Raw genomic sequence first — 17,262 nt, 5'->3', positions numbered from 1 at the left:
CTTCCACATTAAATCCACACTTGTGAACAGGACCCCAGGATACTTTAACTCCTCCCCTTGAGTCAGGAATTCTCCTAGAACCTGAAGGGGACATCCCACGTCTTCCTGTCAAGAACCATAGCCTTGGACTTGGAAAAGCTGATTCTGATTCCAGCTGCTTGGCTGCCTGTCCCCAAACCAGACCCCCTCCAGCCCTTAGAAACCCATGACATTTTATAACTGAATGTGTAAAATTTCTACTATATATTAATAGTAATGGCAATAATATTACCCTTTCAACATTAGGTGTGGGCTAACAAGTAGCCTGAGTAAACTAAATAAAATCAAAGAAGTGGCCTACCATGACTATGAAGCTGATCCCAGTAGGAAATTTGACCTCTGCATTTGTCCCTAACTGTGTAGGGGCAGTGATAGCCATGACAGTCCAGGGACTGACTGCAGTTCTATTGAGATGTGCAATGGTCGAGGTCAATGACCGGGGTACCTGACATGTAACCACCATACCATGCATAGTGCTTTAGGTAATAGACTATATTAATTAGGCTATGTTTCAGAGATGGTGGATCTGGAGTCAACGAGTCATCTCTTTGTCATGTATTTGTTCTACCCAGCCACTGAACCAGGTGAGTCCAATCTGGTTTAACCTGTGCAGATTGGACTCACCTGGTCAGAACAAATACATGACATAGAGATGACTTGATGACTCCAGATGCCGCATCTCTGCTATGTATGCTTCCAAAAATAATTACAAAAAATCCTCCATCCTCTTTTTTTGTTTTTTACAACTAGAATACTGGTTACGAAGATCAGATGTCAACTTGGAATTAAGTGTAGCAGTAGGAAGCTAAACTTAACATTCTGATTTCAAGAAATCCCTATTTCCCCATTGAGCCACTGCCTCTCCCAAATTTGAAAAAGACTAGGCCAGAATTCCTCAACAGGGATTTAAAAACATCACAACCTAGCTGTTTGGATTCCCTTTTCCCCTTAAAAAAATAAACCATCACTTAAAACTTGTATTTTGTACTACTGCATCTTATCTCTTTAAATTAGCTTAAAGATTCCAAACATTTAGTTTAAAATAATAGATAAAAACAGAAGAAAACTGCAGTTACTTTGTCACAACACTATAACAGGCTAGAATACCCTCCAGTTTTTGTAGCCTTTCTCTTCACCTTCCCTTCCTGAAAGATTATGTGCCCTGTACTCTCAACATTCTGTCAATATCATTGTAATTATTGGCTTTCATTGGAGATAATACATTTCACGCAAACGGGTCTCTTCACATTGAAAGACCCATCTGGCATTTGTCAGCTTCCTCAGTAGGAAAGCTGATGAAACCAATTGATCTCCCAGCACCACTCACTGTTCGCTGTCAAAGGGATCTGATTTACAGCAGCACTCACAGGAGATAAAACTCACACAGAAAGTAGTTAAACCACGCAAATTACAAGCAGCCAAATACTCTAAATACGCAAAATACCAATTAGGCTCGAACAAGAGCTGTCAGGTTTGCATCCAATCTAAGATTTGCACAATTCTGAGATACAGGATGCAACTTTGTATTTCCTGGTTCTTATCTCTTTGGGAAATTCTGATTTCCTTGTCAAATGATGTGTGACCATAGGTATAAAGCTCTGCTCTGTCTGAAGGATCCTCTGCCAGCAGATGGAGAAAATTGTGTTATGATGCTTCACAAACTCTGTCCAGTCAAGGAAGGCTCATATCAGGTGGGCGTCAGCAAGGTGAGTTTAACTGGTAACACAAACAACCATTTGCATGAAATACAAGCTGGGATGTATCATAACTCCAAGTTAATAGCAATAAATATGCATCTGCTTTTGTGTATATTAGATTTTCCTTAAAGAGGAGCTGTATCAGCTGTTGGAAGGGAAGCGTGACCGTGTTTTGGACATAGCTGCCATGACGCTGCAGAGATATGCCCGCATGTGTTTTGTTCGACAGAACTTTCTCAAATTCAGGCGAAGTATAACCTGCTTTGAAGCCCGCTGCAGAGGCTACCTGGCCAGGTAAATGTCTGAACATGCATGTGATTATTATTATACACCTCCTTATAAAAGTATTTATAATGCTGAAACATATACAAACATGTTACAATCATAAACTACTGTAAATGTCATTGGGATTTTATGTTACAGACAAGGTGGGAGATGTAGTGAATAGAAAGAAAATGTTTTTTCAAGTGTTTGCTAAGAAAAATGTTGTCTTTTGCTGGCTTGACTCTGTGAGCTTTAAAAACATTGTTTTTCTTTGCAAAATATCAGTCAAGCAATTAGTGTTCAACTCATGCAAATTAGACTTACTTATGCACTTAGACTTGGTCCGTTTAACTATAATGAATAACTTTGATCTAAACACTATTCTAGGCTCAGGGGCTAGGAGTTTGTCCTGTTACAAGCTTGCTTCCAGTTTGAGGCCCCACTCTCTAGCTTCAAGACACTTCAACCGTCTTGCCCGCCTTGCTTTTGCCAGTCTGCCCCAGGGCTGCTGTGGCTACAGTGTAGCTTTCCACATCAGTACATGAATGTGTGAATACATAAGTGTAGTGTAAAGCATTATGGAGTCATTGGACTGGAGAGAGTGCTATAACAAAACAGCTCATGTAACAAATTAGAGGGCTTCGCAGAACAACTTGATGTTTACTGACATTAAATTAAACTGAGGTGGACTCCATTTCTAATGGTTGAAATCTAAAGGCATCTGGTTGCAGAAAACCTTTGGGGTAATGCTTTCTGTCTGGCAGCCTGGGACTGCTGCAGCCTTCTGGGGCCAGGCCTACCCCCTTTTTTTGCTATCAGGTGATGTAGGTGGAGGGGTATTTTACTGTTCTAATCACACTCCCAAGGTTACACATCACATCCACACAAACACATACAAATGTTCACCCACTTACATACGTACATTCACACACATATTCACACACCAACGCACCAGTAAACAGTCACCCCAGTTTAAGGTCATACAAAAGAATGGCTAATATAACATTATTGTGGTCTGCCTACTTAATTACTGGATTTAATCTTGATTTCATAAAGGTAATGAATCAAATATGTTGCATTTTATTTGTCTTCACAAGACGTAATAAGTCATAAATTTCAACTGGGACTCCTCCTAAAACTGCTATCCGCATTACTATTAGTTAAACCTTCCTACTTGTGTTTGTTACAGATCTAGATTTTAGCATATTATTAAATCAATCATTCAGTGTCTACTTGTGTTTAGAGGATGATATGTACCTATTCTGTTTATTTGCACAAAATAAATATCATTTTAACATGAGGTCAGATCTAATACAAAGTTTGCTTTGATGGGTCTTGAGAGATTAAGAAGGTAAATCTTTTTCTCTACCCACACCCACCAGAATGATGCATTTCTGGATAGGAGTTAAGGAAATTATAGAACATTGTATCAAACATATTTCCTATTGACATTGATCAGGTACCTATACTGCTATAATTAGTGTTATTGTTTTATTTCCCATGTCTACTTGAGGGATTGCTATTAGGAGCAAAACTGCCCAAAAGGCAGAGTTAAAAGCAAAACCAGATTTTCTTCAGTTTGCCTTCCCTACTCAGTCTTACTCCTTCTCTCTTAAGGTGTACTTAATCAGTAGTTCTACAGATTTTGTGAATCTCTTTCCCAAATATATATATATATATATATATATATATATATATTTTTTTTTTTTTTTTTTGTGTACTAAACAAGTGCCTTCCTAAACAAGGCCCAAAATATCCCCAAACTTCCACACTACAGTATTTGATATCAGCTGGTTTTATGGGTTTTGAGTGTAGAGTATCACCCAACAGCTCAGAAAAGTAGGCCTTACATTTTGGTTTTACTGACTGAACACTAAGAACCTTATCACGGAAACCTCATTCAATGACCTTGATATGGGGAGATAAGATGTGGAGTCCAGGCTGCACTCATCCAACAAAGGAGATAGATTTCCAGGCCGGTGCCAGTCGTGTCGCAAATTTGCATTTTCAATATAGGTACTAAAATGGTGGCAAAAAGACAATAAAGCGTAGATTTAACATTATGATTCTTTAAATTTCAGAAAAAAGGTCTCTGCTGTCTGATGAATTAGCACAAATGACACTTTATGAAAAACGTGTATTGAAACTATAGCAGTGTCATTAACTTTCTGCACTGGTTCAACTATAGTGACTTAACTTGATGCAGTGTGGTGCAGACTTTCTATACCACACACAGCAGTATATAGCTTTATGATGCAATTTTATCAAATATATTATTTCCAATGTATGTATGATGACAACACCTTTCCCAAAAACAGAAAAAAGTTTGCTCTAAGGCGGAAATATCTCATCAAACTACGTTCTACCATCCTGCTAATTGTCAACCGCCAGCGCTACATGAGGGTATGCACACAGATTCTGAGTTTGATTCTTAGGAAGCAATTAAAAACTGAACAAATGTTTAAAGTGGGATGCTTTTTCTTTTTGTCAGACAGTGCTGGAGCCGGCAAGGAAGGCAGAGGAGGTTAGTAAAGATGCAATCTAAATGTGCCCTTGAGGGGAGTGCAACTATTTGCACTAAACATGATGCAGCATGGGTTGACTGATTTGGTTTGTGCAGGACCGGATCAATCGAGAAGTGGTGAATGTGACAACATTGCCTATCCCTGCAGAGCTGGCTGGCCTGCTGCAGGCTGTTTCAGGTGCGCACACAAATAACAGAGACCTTGTGTCTCTCTGAAATAACACTGTAAATATTGCTTAGACAACCTGCAAACATGGAGGTTTATTTATGGCACGTCATCATGTTGATTTCATATCAGTGTATAAACATTGCTGTGGGTGTGGAGGTGGTGGTGGGGTACTTGTAGCTATTTTTTTCGCGACACTTTTATGTATTTCACCTCTAAAACAAGGACAATTTGGGGAAGTGAGGACATTTCCTACTTCTCACTTTGATTAAGCTTGAGTTAGGTTTACAACTTTAATATAATTTCAGTTAAGTTAACGTTAGGATTAGGCCATAAAAAGGTTTAAATGTCAATTTCATTGCAAGTCATTGCAAAGTTCTCATAAATTAAAAAAAAAGTTAAATACCGAAATTTGTTTGTTCTGAAATTTGTTGAAATGTGAGTCCCATTTTTTTTTTTTTTTTTTTAGCTCATACTATATTTTGAGAAAGCAAGGCCCAGGCTTTGGGCCCTATATGGAAAAGGGCTGGTTAGACTCAGGTTAGCAATACATTTTGAGGGTTAGGTATGTACTGGTAATGGTGAGGTTTAGGGTCTAGTGACTGTTAGAACATAGAACTGAGTGGAAAAGGAATGGAAATCAAAGCAAAGTCCTGCAAGTATAGAAAGATGTACTGTAATACAGTATGTGTTTGTGTCTGTGTGTCTGACAGGGGGTAAAGAGTTGCATACTGATTGCTTGGCAGTTGTTCAAGCTCCAAAGGTCCAGGTGGACCCTCAGCTCACGCTTCCCCTTGATATCAATGAATACCTCATAACACATTACATCCGGACCATGTTCAGGGTAATAAAACACACCATTATGTCAGCAATGTTTTTAACCAGCAGAAAAACAGTACCATTTGCTACCATATGCAGACAAGGCAGTTATTTAAAAATGAACTTGAACTAAGTGCAAATCCTTCAGGAACCATTGTATGACCTTCAGTTTGACAAGGAATGATTTCATATTATTAACATTTTATTGCTGGTCTGTGTTGTATGCAGAGGAGCAATTTGAAAATATGGTATAAAAATCATCCATCCATCCATCCATCCATCCATCCATCCATCCATCCATCCATCCATCCATCCATCCATCCATCCATCCATCCATCCATCCATCATCACTAGGCAACATTCATTTTGCTCACACGACACATAAACGTGGCGTCTCTTCTCCAATCCCTTCAAATTTCCCCCCTGCCATTATACCCAATCTTTGGGTAAAGAATTTTTATTAATTTTTTTGCCACACTGACATCCAGACAGCTGCCTTGTTCTGCCAAGCAGATAAAACCCTATCAGTAATTATATAAAATAATAAGTTGAGGTAATGGGGTTGTTTCAAATGCAGGTTGGGTCTCTGTTATAAGCTGTGTGTTTTTGTTTTTGTTGTAGGAGCCACTGTTTGGAATGCTCACTGCTCCACTGGAGAATTCCCTGATTCGTCTAGATCAGGAGCTCATAAAAGGATCTCTGAACGTTTTCATTCTGGTACATGTTGTAGTTGGATGTTTCTTGTAAAACCCTGACATCATCACCCAGCCGTTAATTATATGCCCTCAGTCAATCATGGTAGGCTGCTAAAATGAATAAAATAGAAAGAAACAAAGATATGATATGAAAACAGCACATGACCTGAAACAAGAAATGACCACAATTAAATTAGGATATTATATCTTCTTTGAATTTATATATAGATTTTTATATATATATATATTTTTTTTCTTTCCCCCAGATTCTTCGTTTCATGGGTGATCCAAACCTGAATGGAGCTCAAGAAAACATGTTTGGGAATTACATCATCCAAAGGGGACTGGCCAACCCCAGCCTCAGAGATGAGATTCTGGCTCAGATAGCCAACCAGGTTTTAACCTGCTAGTTTTTACATTAATAGACAACTTCATTCTAGATCCCTGAGGAGCTTTTACAATTTTTTCTTCAAGGTGTGGAGAAATCCTAACATACTGAACTCAGAGCGGGGCTGGCTTCTTCTCTCATCCTGTTTGTCTGCCTTCCTTCCCTCTCAAAGACTGGCTAAATACCTCCTGAAGTAAGAGCATAAATCTTAGTATTGTCACCCCTTGAACGTCTCATATTTTGTTGCAACCAAGCCTTAATTGTCCATGGATTTTTTTATGACATTGTATGTAAAAGACTAATGTTAAAAAAGAATGATTAGGCAGTGGAAAGAAAGTGAGACATTGGAGAAATGTAGCTCTACATTTAACTCATCCCTTTGGGGAGCAGTGGGCTGCCATTGTGCGGCGCCCAGGGAGCAATCGGTGGGTTAAGGGTCAAATTAATAATTTGTAATAAGATCACCTGAACAGATGAGAACAAAACAGATCTGTTTGTCATTGATGCGAAACCCCAGGATATGAGAGAAAACTGCAAAACTCTGCACATTACAGTGAAAACACCATCCCCAGTAGGAAACAGGACTGCATATTCAATTAAAAATCACCTTCCAGTAGGACAACAACCCTAAAGACTCAGCCAATTCAAGATGCAACCATTTCAACACTGTAATTTAGACACGTATTTAAATATTGGAATGGACCAGTCTGATTGTACTCAAGTCTGATTCAAAATTTGATGCAGACACTCTCCATTTAATCTGAGCAATAATGCACAGAGTGGCCGACAAAAATCCCTTTTCTAGATATGCAAAGCTTCTAGACATATACCCCAAAATATTTGCAGGTTTGACCACCAATGGTTCTGAGAAGCTCTTTGTCAGGGGGACCCTGCTTCCCTTTAAGATATGCAACATTTTATTTCAAGTCTCATACTTGTTTTTTCTTTTAGGTTTGTGTCAGACTATGGCCCAGAGGGCTTTGACTGTGTGTGTCAGAACCGACTGCTTCAGTCGATGCAGCGTCTCAGTGTCGGGCCTGAGTATGCACGGACCTACCCACCCTGTCTGCTGGAGTGGACAGCAAATCGCAAGAAAGCTCACACTGTTCTGCACATACACTGCTTGGATGGTGAGCAAAGTCTGAGAAAACCTATACAGCCATATAGGATTTTACATTTCAACATCCTTTAAAAGCTTGAAGATGATTTTTTTGAAAATGTTATTTTTGAATGATCTCTTATCTATTTACAATTTTTTTTATTTGTCCTACTTGCTGGCCCAGCCTTACCTTTGACCTACATCATTAACCTACTTTATATTTTTACCTGAGCCTAGTCTGTGTTCAATATTCAGCAGGATAGAGTTCACTATCTTCCTTTCTCTCATTTCCTCCTCTCGTCCACTTAATCTGACCTGTGGTCTTTTGGCAAGTCTGCGGATTAAACAACACCTGATACTCTTGTTTGCTGGTTTTATTTGTGTCTGTTTGGGACTCTGATAGCCATGGCGGTTCTAGACAGGGGCCAACGGGGGCCAGGGTCCATGTAAATCATGTCCTGGCCCTTGCTATGGCCTCTGTACTGAAGACATAATACTCAGAAATTATAATGATTATAAGCGCTGGAACAGGCATGGTTACTCATAGATCCTTTGGATCTATTTCCTTTTTTTCTTTACAAATTCTGTTTTATTAACTATTTAAAAACAATAAGGTGATAGCTTCAGTGGTATTGAGATAGGATCCCAGTTTTCATTTGCTAAATGTTTTTTTCAAAACAAATTTAAAAATTACTCTAATTTTTACAGCTGAATTGAACAGTTTTTTCTTAAATTCTAATTCAGATTCTATAGAAAACTGTAATTTCAACTTAAATTAAGTAAAAAATATGTAAAATTTCTGAATGCATATTGACCTAATAAGACATTTAGAATTTTAATGAAACCTAATTGAAAGAAATTGCAGCTATCTTTATTTATTTAAATCCCTTGCCCTGTTTTTTATTACATGAAAACACGCTGGCCCCCTCCTGGCCCCCCTGGTACACTTGGTCTAGAACCGCCACTTCTGATAGCTACAGTATAAGCAGGATGCTGGTGAAACCAATTTCTTGTTGTAGTTACCTACCTGAAATGTATTTATTATTTATATTGAGTTGAACAAAAGCGATTGCTTTTCCACTTTAGGGTTGTCCTTCCTGTGTCCACTGCATTCCTGGACCACAGGAGAGGAGATTGCCAAAAACATCTTACAACACAGGTAATATAAATACAGAGAAAGGGAAAGAAAGGTTCAAATGTGTAGTTGGAAATTTTGCATGCTCTGTGTATGTGTGTGTATAGGGGCGTGGTAGATGGCCGCAGAGGCTGGTCTGTACTGCTGAAGGAGTCGGCTCAGTGGGTTGAACTTGAGGGCTCAGACTACGTTCTAGACTTGATGTCAGACCTGGAGCTTCCTGCTGACTTCCCCAAACACAACAGCTACTTCATCATCTCTGCTCTGGAGCCAGCAAGAGTTCGGCCCAATGCCAGCATGTGAGGAAACACAAATACACACGCATTCAAACTGTCAGGTTTCAATAAAGGCATCCAGCTGTTAAAATTATGGTTTTATTATCCTGGTGATTTAAAAAAAAACTGCGGGATAAACTATAATTAGGACACATTTTATCAGCTGCACCTGCACTTTACTAGAAACCTGTGCTGTTAATGAAATGTTAAATCAAATTCAAATGTTAAAATAGTTTGTCACTAAATGTAAAAGGCTATCAATGTTACATCTCTAAAGCTGTCATAAAATATCTGAATGATCTTCAATATCAATATTTTAACCAAACACTAAAACCACCAACTATTTTGGAAAATATAATGAATTTAGTAAAAGTAAAAAATCTAAACCTACAGCAGAAGCTCCTGTGTCTTAATGTGCTAAAAGAAGAAAAGTAGCAGCATAGTGCTGCTTTCAATGGTTTTTATTTATTAATCACTGATCAGCAAGCTTGACCTCATGTATAAAAGTAGGAGTTGTTGTAGTTAGTCGACAGAGAGTGTAAAGATATATGTTAACCTGATGCATAGGTGGTAAGACATGAGATAACCTGGAAAAAAAAAGGTTGTTTCCTGTCAATCTGATTATTTGGGCAAATAATTCTGATTTCATTGTTTTTTTATAGAAATGAATACATACAAGTTTTATCTCTCACATTTAGACACCTGCCACTCCCCCAAGCAAACTCACCGTTCTAAAACATAGGAAATTCACTGTGTTTTAAAAGTTCAAGCTTGTGGCAGTTCAATAAGAATTCAAAAAAGCAGTTATCCCGAGACAAGAGATAGAAAAGAAAGAACTTATAATCATCTGTGGACTGATGGAAGCTAATTAAGCCATTTTCTGGAAAGTGCATGTCCAGTTATATCTGCTGTAAAACTAAGAACGTCCCTTTGACAGGCAAAAATGGTGGTGGTAGTGGGACGGTCTTTATTCTTAAGCAGGTTTGGGTCATGCAGCAGTACATTACTCTTAGCCTTCTTCTGATTGGCTTAAAGAATTTGGATGTAAATCTAACTGATATACAGTTCTATGTTTGACCTTAAACAATATGTTAATTTTCCCAATGGGAAAAAAATATATATATCTATATATATATAGATATATATATATACTATATATCTATATATATATATTTATTATTTTTTATTTTTTATTTTTTATTTTATTTTAACAGTGTCCTGTCTGGCGATGTGGAAATAAGAATAATTGTCTTGATGCCAAAAAGAGCCCAACAGATGCCGTTTATATTTACTTACATTATCTTTGTGTGATGATGAAATTACCTGAATGCAAAATAATTGCATGTGGCCAAAAAAAAAAAAAAAAAAGATAAAATAACTTGTGTGAGTGTAAAAATGTTTTGACAGCACCACAGTTTTTAATTTTTATAGCTACTTTTTCAATAAAAAAACATTTATGAATTATTTTATCTTTTAAATCTATTTCTGTCAAGGAATATCAGATAATTCTAGCATATTCTGATAAAGGAAGTTCTAGATCCCCAAGACAGTTGTCTTTCTCATTTATGCAATTAGCATTGTTTTAAATTGTTGGGGATTTTGTGTGGGTTACAAATCAGATGTTTATTTGCAATGTTAGCTTGGATCAGAAAAGCGATTAAGAAAGAGCAATATTTATTAAGTGGAAACCAAAACATATCTGATGGATTTAATCTTCATTTTAAGCATTAATTTAGCTAATAAACATGGATCCCCATATGAACTTGTCCTGTCACAACCTTGTCCATTCTTGATAAATGCATGATCTCATGAAGATGCTCTTTGTTATTGTTTGACAGAAGCCTGCTGGGTGGTGGGTTTGAAATAAGCAATGACGTCAATCCTTCAGCCGTATCCGGCTCCGATCACTTTAGCCAAGGTGAGTTATGTGGCAAACACAAGAACACCTTCCACTGCTTATGATGGGAGCAGTAAACATATCCCCGCTCTTCTCTCCCTGCAGATTTAGAGCCTCAGAGAGGGATGGATCGTTATCTTGACAGCCTGTTTGACCCTGTACTGTCTGATGGAGCTGGAGTAGGTTACATAACTCAATCATTCTGACACTATTTACCACAACAGAGGAGACTCCACCATCAACTATTTTCTGTCGCAAACAGTAAAGCTCTTTAGAGCAGTAGATCTTAGAGTTGTCTTGAACCAAACCTACGTCATGACAAGCAGTAAGAATTGTATATAATATTTTTTTTAAATGGCTTGATTTTTGCAGAAATATCATGTAATACATCTAATCATATTCTTCAACTCAATCATTAAGTCAAGTGTTTAATAAATTTTAGTTAAAAAAAGGACTCAGCTAAAGGAATTTAGCTAAAGGAATAGCAATTTACTGCATCGGTCGAATCTACATGCTGCCGGCCACAGTCACAACAAACATGGCTACCTACGATGAAGTTGACAGTGAGCTGAGACTTTAGAAAACAAACGTTGTTTTCTTTGATTCCTTATTATTATCCAGAGGTGGATAATCCAGGTAAAAAAAAACTAGTCAGAGTCCCAACCTTTTGCATTTCCAGCTCAACAACACAGACTGGTGGCTAATCATCTCATTAAGTGAACAGAATGTAAACTAAGCACAGTTTTTACTTTTTGGACCAAGATTATGCACCTCTGCATGTCCCCCCCCCCCTTCGTATTCTTCTGCTGTCATCTCAGTTATGTGACATGGCATCATAACCTCAGTCACAGCTAGTGACACACAAATTCACTGTGTATACATTAAAGAAGCTCCAAAAAAGTGTATGAAGTTAGATGGCTTGTGCAGAGCTGAGTCAGATGCTGAACTATCTAGAGAGGCTCTTTCTCTTTATGCCTAAGGTAACAATTTACCTTGATCATGTTTGATGTACTGTAAAAGTATGTTGTGGCCAACTGATAGAAGTCGACTAACCATTAGTTTGTCTGCTTACCAATCATCCTTGGCAGACATGTTTAGATGTTTAGTTCTTCCTTGTCTTTCAATAACCCACTTCCATCATCATTCAAGGATGTTTTTGAGATCATTCAGAAATAATGTAAAATTACAAAAATGTACATTTAAAACAAAAAAAACCCTATTAGTTGCACTTGAGACCCATTGGTCCTACTTGGTATTCCAACCTATGATGTCTAGAAGTCATGCAAAAAGAGTCAACATGCAATAATCACATATAATTTTGTAATAAATAACATTCGTTGAGTCAACTATATGTTGCATGAATTTCAGTCTCAATCTGACCAGCTTGTTTGAGTAAAAAATAATATTTAAGATCCTTTATCGCTTCTCTGCCTGCTGTGTTTGTAATGAGAGTTATCGTATTAAAAAGATGGCTTGTTAACATGTTCTAATAGTTGTTTGGAGAGTTTGTGAATGTTCCATCTCTCTACCAAGATTTGGATATTTGTATTTTACCTAAAAAAAAAAAATATAACATAAACATCAGTCCCAAACCAGCCCGTCACCAGTAGCTAAAAGGAATGAAAGATAAGGTCCAAAAATGTATTACTATGTATATTTTTATGACCTGGTATGTTTCATCTGCATCTGTTAGATTAGGTGGGATTATTAGTCTGCTTCTGGAATCTATTGCAGGAAAACAGCAAATAGTTGGTGCAAAATATTGTTAAGAAATACATTCCATAGCTGTGTAATTTGTTAATTTCAATACAGAAATAGGGATTCATTTGATACCTATGCAAACTATGGTATGCTTTTCATTTGTAGGAAACATGTCCTGTTTGTCCTAGTCACAAAAAAAAGTTGTTCTTGAAAAGAAGTTAAAACAATAATACAGTAGGATTATCAAGGAAAATATCAAGTGGTAAAATTGAACCATCAAAGCATGACTTTGTGCCATGATGACCTCCATCGCAAACATCAGACTTCATCTGTTCAGTGTTGCAAATACCTAGATTTGTTATCTGATTGGTGAGACGAAGGTTTCTGTGAAAACTGACTACACAGGACCAGCATCTTTCCACGAAGACAGGAATGTGGCTGATGTTAGCTCTGCTATCGGATGTGGCTGACAGGAATTAGCATGTATCAGATGTGTTCTACAGGCCTCTTCTGCCCATCAACCTATTACGTTACTCAGTTACCGTAACTGCCACAGCCACCGACTCACCTCGGTGATTTCCCACCCTGTGGCAACATGGAGATCTGCTTACGAGGAACTGACTCTTTGGCAAATGAAAAGCTTACTATTTAATGAAGCACAGCCTGCAAAGAAACACTTAAGCACCCAGGATTGATGGGTCAGTTACTGGTTTCTATAAGACACTATGAAGAATCTAGATGATTAGATTTGTAACAAAAAGCAAATCAGAAACACATGGTAACCAGTGTTTTGGTAGCCAAAATAAATATTTTTAAAATGCTTTCAATGAAAAACATTTTTTGTAATGGTGTAATTTCATTCATTAAATTTTAGGTAATTGAACCTTTAATTAGAGCTATTTTATTCAATTGGGGATCTGTTGCCGTTTTGGAAAGGTTTAACCCAGCATTGTTTGTGTCATCACAAGAGAGGTGTCTAAAGCTTGTTTCCTGATAGGAGCAATGATCACTTAGTTGTGTGGCCTGTAGAAAGGGAAGTTGATTTTGGTCACAATCATCAAGACTGTTAAAGATCATGTGTTTATATGGCTTGAAAGGGAGGCTTTAGCCACCTCTTTAATTGCTTATAAAAATGAAAGAAGAATATTATCAGTATTATTGGCTGTAACAAATACAAAGATGTACAAGATTTTTTATTTTATGACAATATTCTGAAACACAGAACCATAAGAAATGGCAGGTTGAGTGGAGGTTTGAAGGACCCAAATGCAAAGACTGAAGCTGAGGTGGTTTCTTGCAAGATTTAATTACCGAAAGGCACAACAGATACAAAAATCCAAAAACATTAATCCACAAAATCCAAAAATACTGAAAACCAGGAAAGAAATGACAACAACAGCGAATGAGCAGGAGGTGCATATCGGAGAGAGAAACAAAGACCAGACTAATCAGCAGATTGGGAGCAGGTGTGCACAGAGGAGTCTAGAGGGAGCTAGGGAAAAGGATACTGACACAAGAGGGCAACAAATGGAAAACAAGAAATACTTAGGAACTCAAATGCGATCGAAAATAACTAGAATAACACAAAATGGAAATAAGACCAATGAAAACTCAAAGATAAAACTTAAACAGAACCAAAAACATGACAAGAAAGAATAGTTCTTGGCAGCTGAGGCGCTCTACAAAATCTGCAGATTTGTAGAGTGAAACCCCACAAAGGCGAAGGAAAAAACAGATGACACAAGAAAGTATCACTAATATATGTTTGCTCTATTATATCTTTCTTGTTATTGGCTTGAAAACTAAGGGTTTTTTTTTTGGTTTTATGCCACATATTTTACCTCACTTGAGGTAAAAAGGAATTCCTCCTTTTTTTTTCAAAACTTGAAAGTTGTAACGACATAAAATACTTGTTCTTTCAGAACGACAACACTTATCCTGCATCAGTTATTTAGAATATTTACGTCTTTAAAAGATGACATAAAAAACGTAGGTAATGGTTAGAACATTTCCGGTTCTAAATTAGATTAATACTGTTGTACTGAAGGCAAGAAAAATATTTTGATTTCAAAAGGTTACCACCCTCTGCCCTTTATATGCTAAGATCTAGTGACCTTCTGCTCATCCTTCCTGCCTTGTGTTCCTACTTACGTATCTACTACCCTTTCTTTCTTTGGTCTTTCTGTCTTCATTGTTGTCCTACCTTCTTTATTTTTTTTATTTATGCAGTCTTTCTTATGTTTTCAGCTCTCACTACCTGGAACAAATTTGTCTGAACTTCACATACAAGCCCTTGTAATGCTCAAAGATTTTAAAAACCTTGTTAAATCATTACAGTCAATTATGTCTGTGTAAATGTTTAAGGTGAGAGTTTTTGCAGAGTTTTAATGTTTTGTCTGTTGTAACTTATATGCTGTGGCCAGGTATCTATTGCAAAGGACATTTTAAATCTCAATGGGACTAACCTGGTTAAATAAAGGCTAAATAAACTGTAATAATACATCAATCACTCTAGCTTTTACCTGTATTATATTCTCTCCTCTTTAGCTCACTCCAAAAGTCTTCTTAGATGGCTTGTTAATATGTTCTAATAGTTGTTTTGGAGAAGTGAATGTTGAAGCTCTCTATCAAGATTTACTACCTCAAAAAAAATAAACATCAGTCCTCAACCAGTCTGTCGCCAGTGGCTAAAAGGGATGAAAGATATGGACCAAAACTTTTATTACTATGTATGTTGTTATTTTACAACTATTTAAATTGGGTTAAATGTGATAATAAAAAGGTGAAGTGATTAATACATAAGAAATGTGGGGAAAATGAATTTTGGCATTTTTTAAAATCTGTATTTAAACCCTGTCTTTTCTCTCAGGAAGTAGAATCGGTTGTTGGACTGTCAGGCAGGATGAAGGGGGCCGGGGGAATTGGAGGGAAGTGGCAACAGCAGGGGCAATCCTCCGGCCACCTGCCTCCTGGAGGTTTGTAACAAATAGACATACATGCTGAATATTGCCATATTCGCACTTAACCAGATTGAGAAATAATTTGTTAGCTCCATGACAAAACATCAAAAGCGACAGAAATTGGCTGCTTGTGTCTGCAGCTGTGAGAGTCCTTCCTGTAGGAGGTGTGATGTTGCCTCCTGTTGCTGCTGTGGCACCTGTAACAACTGGTTTGTATCAGATGTGATGATTAAAATATAAAACACAAACAGTTGAGCAAAGGGTTTCTATGCCTTCCTCCTGCTTACTTGCTGGGTTTCTCCTCCAGAAGACCAGCAGGCTGTTTTGGCCCAGCAGCAGCAGGCGATTGTGAACCAGCAGGCCGTCATCATGGTAACTCCCCCGTTTGGATCCTTGTCTGTTTTTCTGCTTCACTGCAGCTTCTGCCCTTTGATTTCATGCGTCATTTTCTTGTTTCTCAGGCGCAGCAGATGACCATGCAAGCCATGGCCATAGTGACTAGCCCCGTGTCGAGCCCCCCGACCTCCCCCATCACCAGCCCTCCTATGAGTCCTGTGCCCCATCACCACCCGAGCTCATATGCGCTCTCCAGCCCATACGCTGTCATACCTCCAAGTCCATATGCAAACTTCCCCCCAAGCCCGTACGCTAACTTCACTCCGACCCCCTATGCAGCAGCAGTGTTACCACCCAGCCCTTATAACCCTTCTACTCAGCGGGATCAGACTCTATCACAGGCAAACACTCAACCCCCTGCTGATCCCCCTACTGATCCTCAGCCCCAGCGGCAGCCTCAGGCTGCCCGCCGTGACCATCATCTGAGCTCCTCCAAAGCCGAGCCAACACAACCAACATTTAAACCTGCTGCACAGGTGAGAGACTCTTACACATGGGGATAACAGTTTATGCTAACACATTGCAGTGCTTAGGTCCTGATAATGTGTTAAACAGAAAAGACCCCTTTTCATCTAGAAAATGCTTTTTTTCAGAGCAGAAATTCTGCCCAATTAGATCGTTTCTGCTTTTACAATGCCTTGCAAGAGTACAATATCAACACCCCTTGAACTTTTCTTTGTCTTATCACATTGTAACCTTAAACTTAATTACACTTCTTTAATATGATATAGTCAAACAAAAAAGCTAATTCCGTGTTACTAAACACCTCAAGGTCAGTCAGACTGGATGAAGAGTGTCTGTGATTCCTTTTTAAGTCTTATCATACATTGTTGTTGGCTGTTTTCTTTGACAGGCCCGAACTTATATAAAGAAATGCTCTGGTTCGCTCTGAGTGATGGTTTATGATCCTGGTCCTGTTGGAAGCCGTACATCGGTCTCTAGTCTCGTGCAACATGTTTTCATTCAGCTCTGCTCTTCAATTACCTCTGTCCATCTTCTCATCAGCTCTGACCAGTAGTTTTAGCTTCAGCTAAAGAAACCCTCTTCCCACAACATTATACTGCCACCACCATGTTTTATAGTGAGGATGGGGCCCTCATGTGTCACATGTAAAGGTGTCACTTATGCCACACAGTATTTCAAACTTGCAAGCCAAAAAGTAAAATTTCTGTCTCATCTTACCAGCGCATTTTCTTCCACATCTGTT

The 17,262-nt window shown here is 38.1% G+C and overlaps 1 protein-coding gene across 1 annotated transcript in view; it reads left to right on the top strand.

Annotated features, from left to right (window-relative positions):
- LOC107094092 (unconventional myosin-XV-like) overlaps nucleotides 1–17,262 on the top strand; it is an 83,810-nt gene that overhangs the window by 40,891 nt on the left and 25,657 nt on the right. Inside the window, exons 29-46 of the mRNA XM_015389507.1 lie at nucleotides 1,628–1,745; nucleotides 1,855–2,030; nucleotides 4,319–4,403; nucleotides 4,492–4,524; nucleotides 4,621–4,702; nucleotides 5,404–5,534; nucleotides 6,131–6,226; nucleotides 6,471–6,599; nucleotides 6,679–6,785; nucleotides 7,544–7,722; nucleotides 8,778–8,850; nucleotides 8,934–9,125; nucleotides 10,940–11,019; nucleotides 11,104–11,177; nucleotides 15,569–15,674; nucleotides 15,800–15,868; nucleotides 15,967–16,031; nucleotides 16,121–16,531. Coding sequence (XP_015244993.1) covers nucleotides 1,628–1,745; nucleotides 1,855–2,030; nucleotides 4,319–4,403; nucleotides 4,492–4,524; nucleotides 4,621–4,702; nucleotides 5,404–5,534; nucleotides 6,131–6,226; nucleotides 6,471–6,599; nucleotides 6,679–6,785; nucleotides 7,544–7,722; nucleotides 8,778–8,850; nucleotides 8,934–9,125; nucleotides 10,940–11,019; nucleotides 11,104–11,177; nucleotides 15,569–15,674; nucleotides 15,800–15,868; nucleotides 15,967–16,031; nucleotides 16,121–16,531 — 2,206 coding nt within the window. The remainder of the gene's footprint in view (nucleotides 1–1,627; nucleotides 1,746–1,854; nucleotides 2,031–4,318; nucleotides 4,404–4,491; nucleotides 4,525–4,620; nucleotides 4,703–5,403; nucleotides 5,535–6,130; nucleotides 6,227–6,470; nucleotides 6,600–6,678; nucleotides 6,786–7,543; nucleotides 7,723–8,777; nucleotides 8,851–8,933; nucleotides 9,126–10,939; nucleotides 11,020–11,103; nucleotides 11,178–15,568; nucleotides 15,675–15,799; nucleotides 15,869–15,966; nucleotides 16,032–16,120; nucleotides 16,532–17,262) is intronic.

Source organism: Cyprinodon variegatus, unplaced genomic scaffold (assembly GCF_000732505.1).
Source record: "Cyprinodon variegatus isolate N-32 unplaced genomic scaffold, C_variegatus-1.0 Scaffold463, whole genome shotgun sequence".
Lineage (NCBI taxonomy): Eukaryota > Metazoa > Chordata > Actinopteri > Cyprinodontiformes > Cyprinodontidae > Cyprinodon > Cyprinodon variegatus.
Note: the sequence above shows the minus strand (reverse complement) of the source record. Positions and strands in the feature narration are given on the sequence as shown.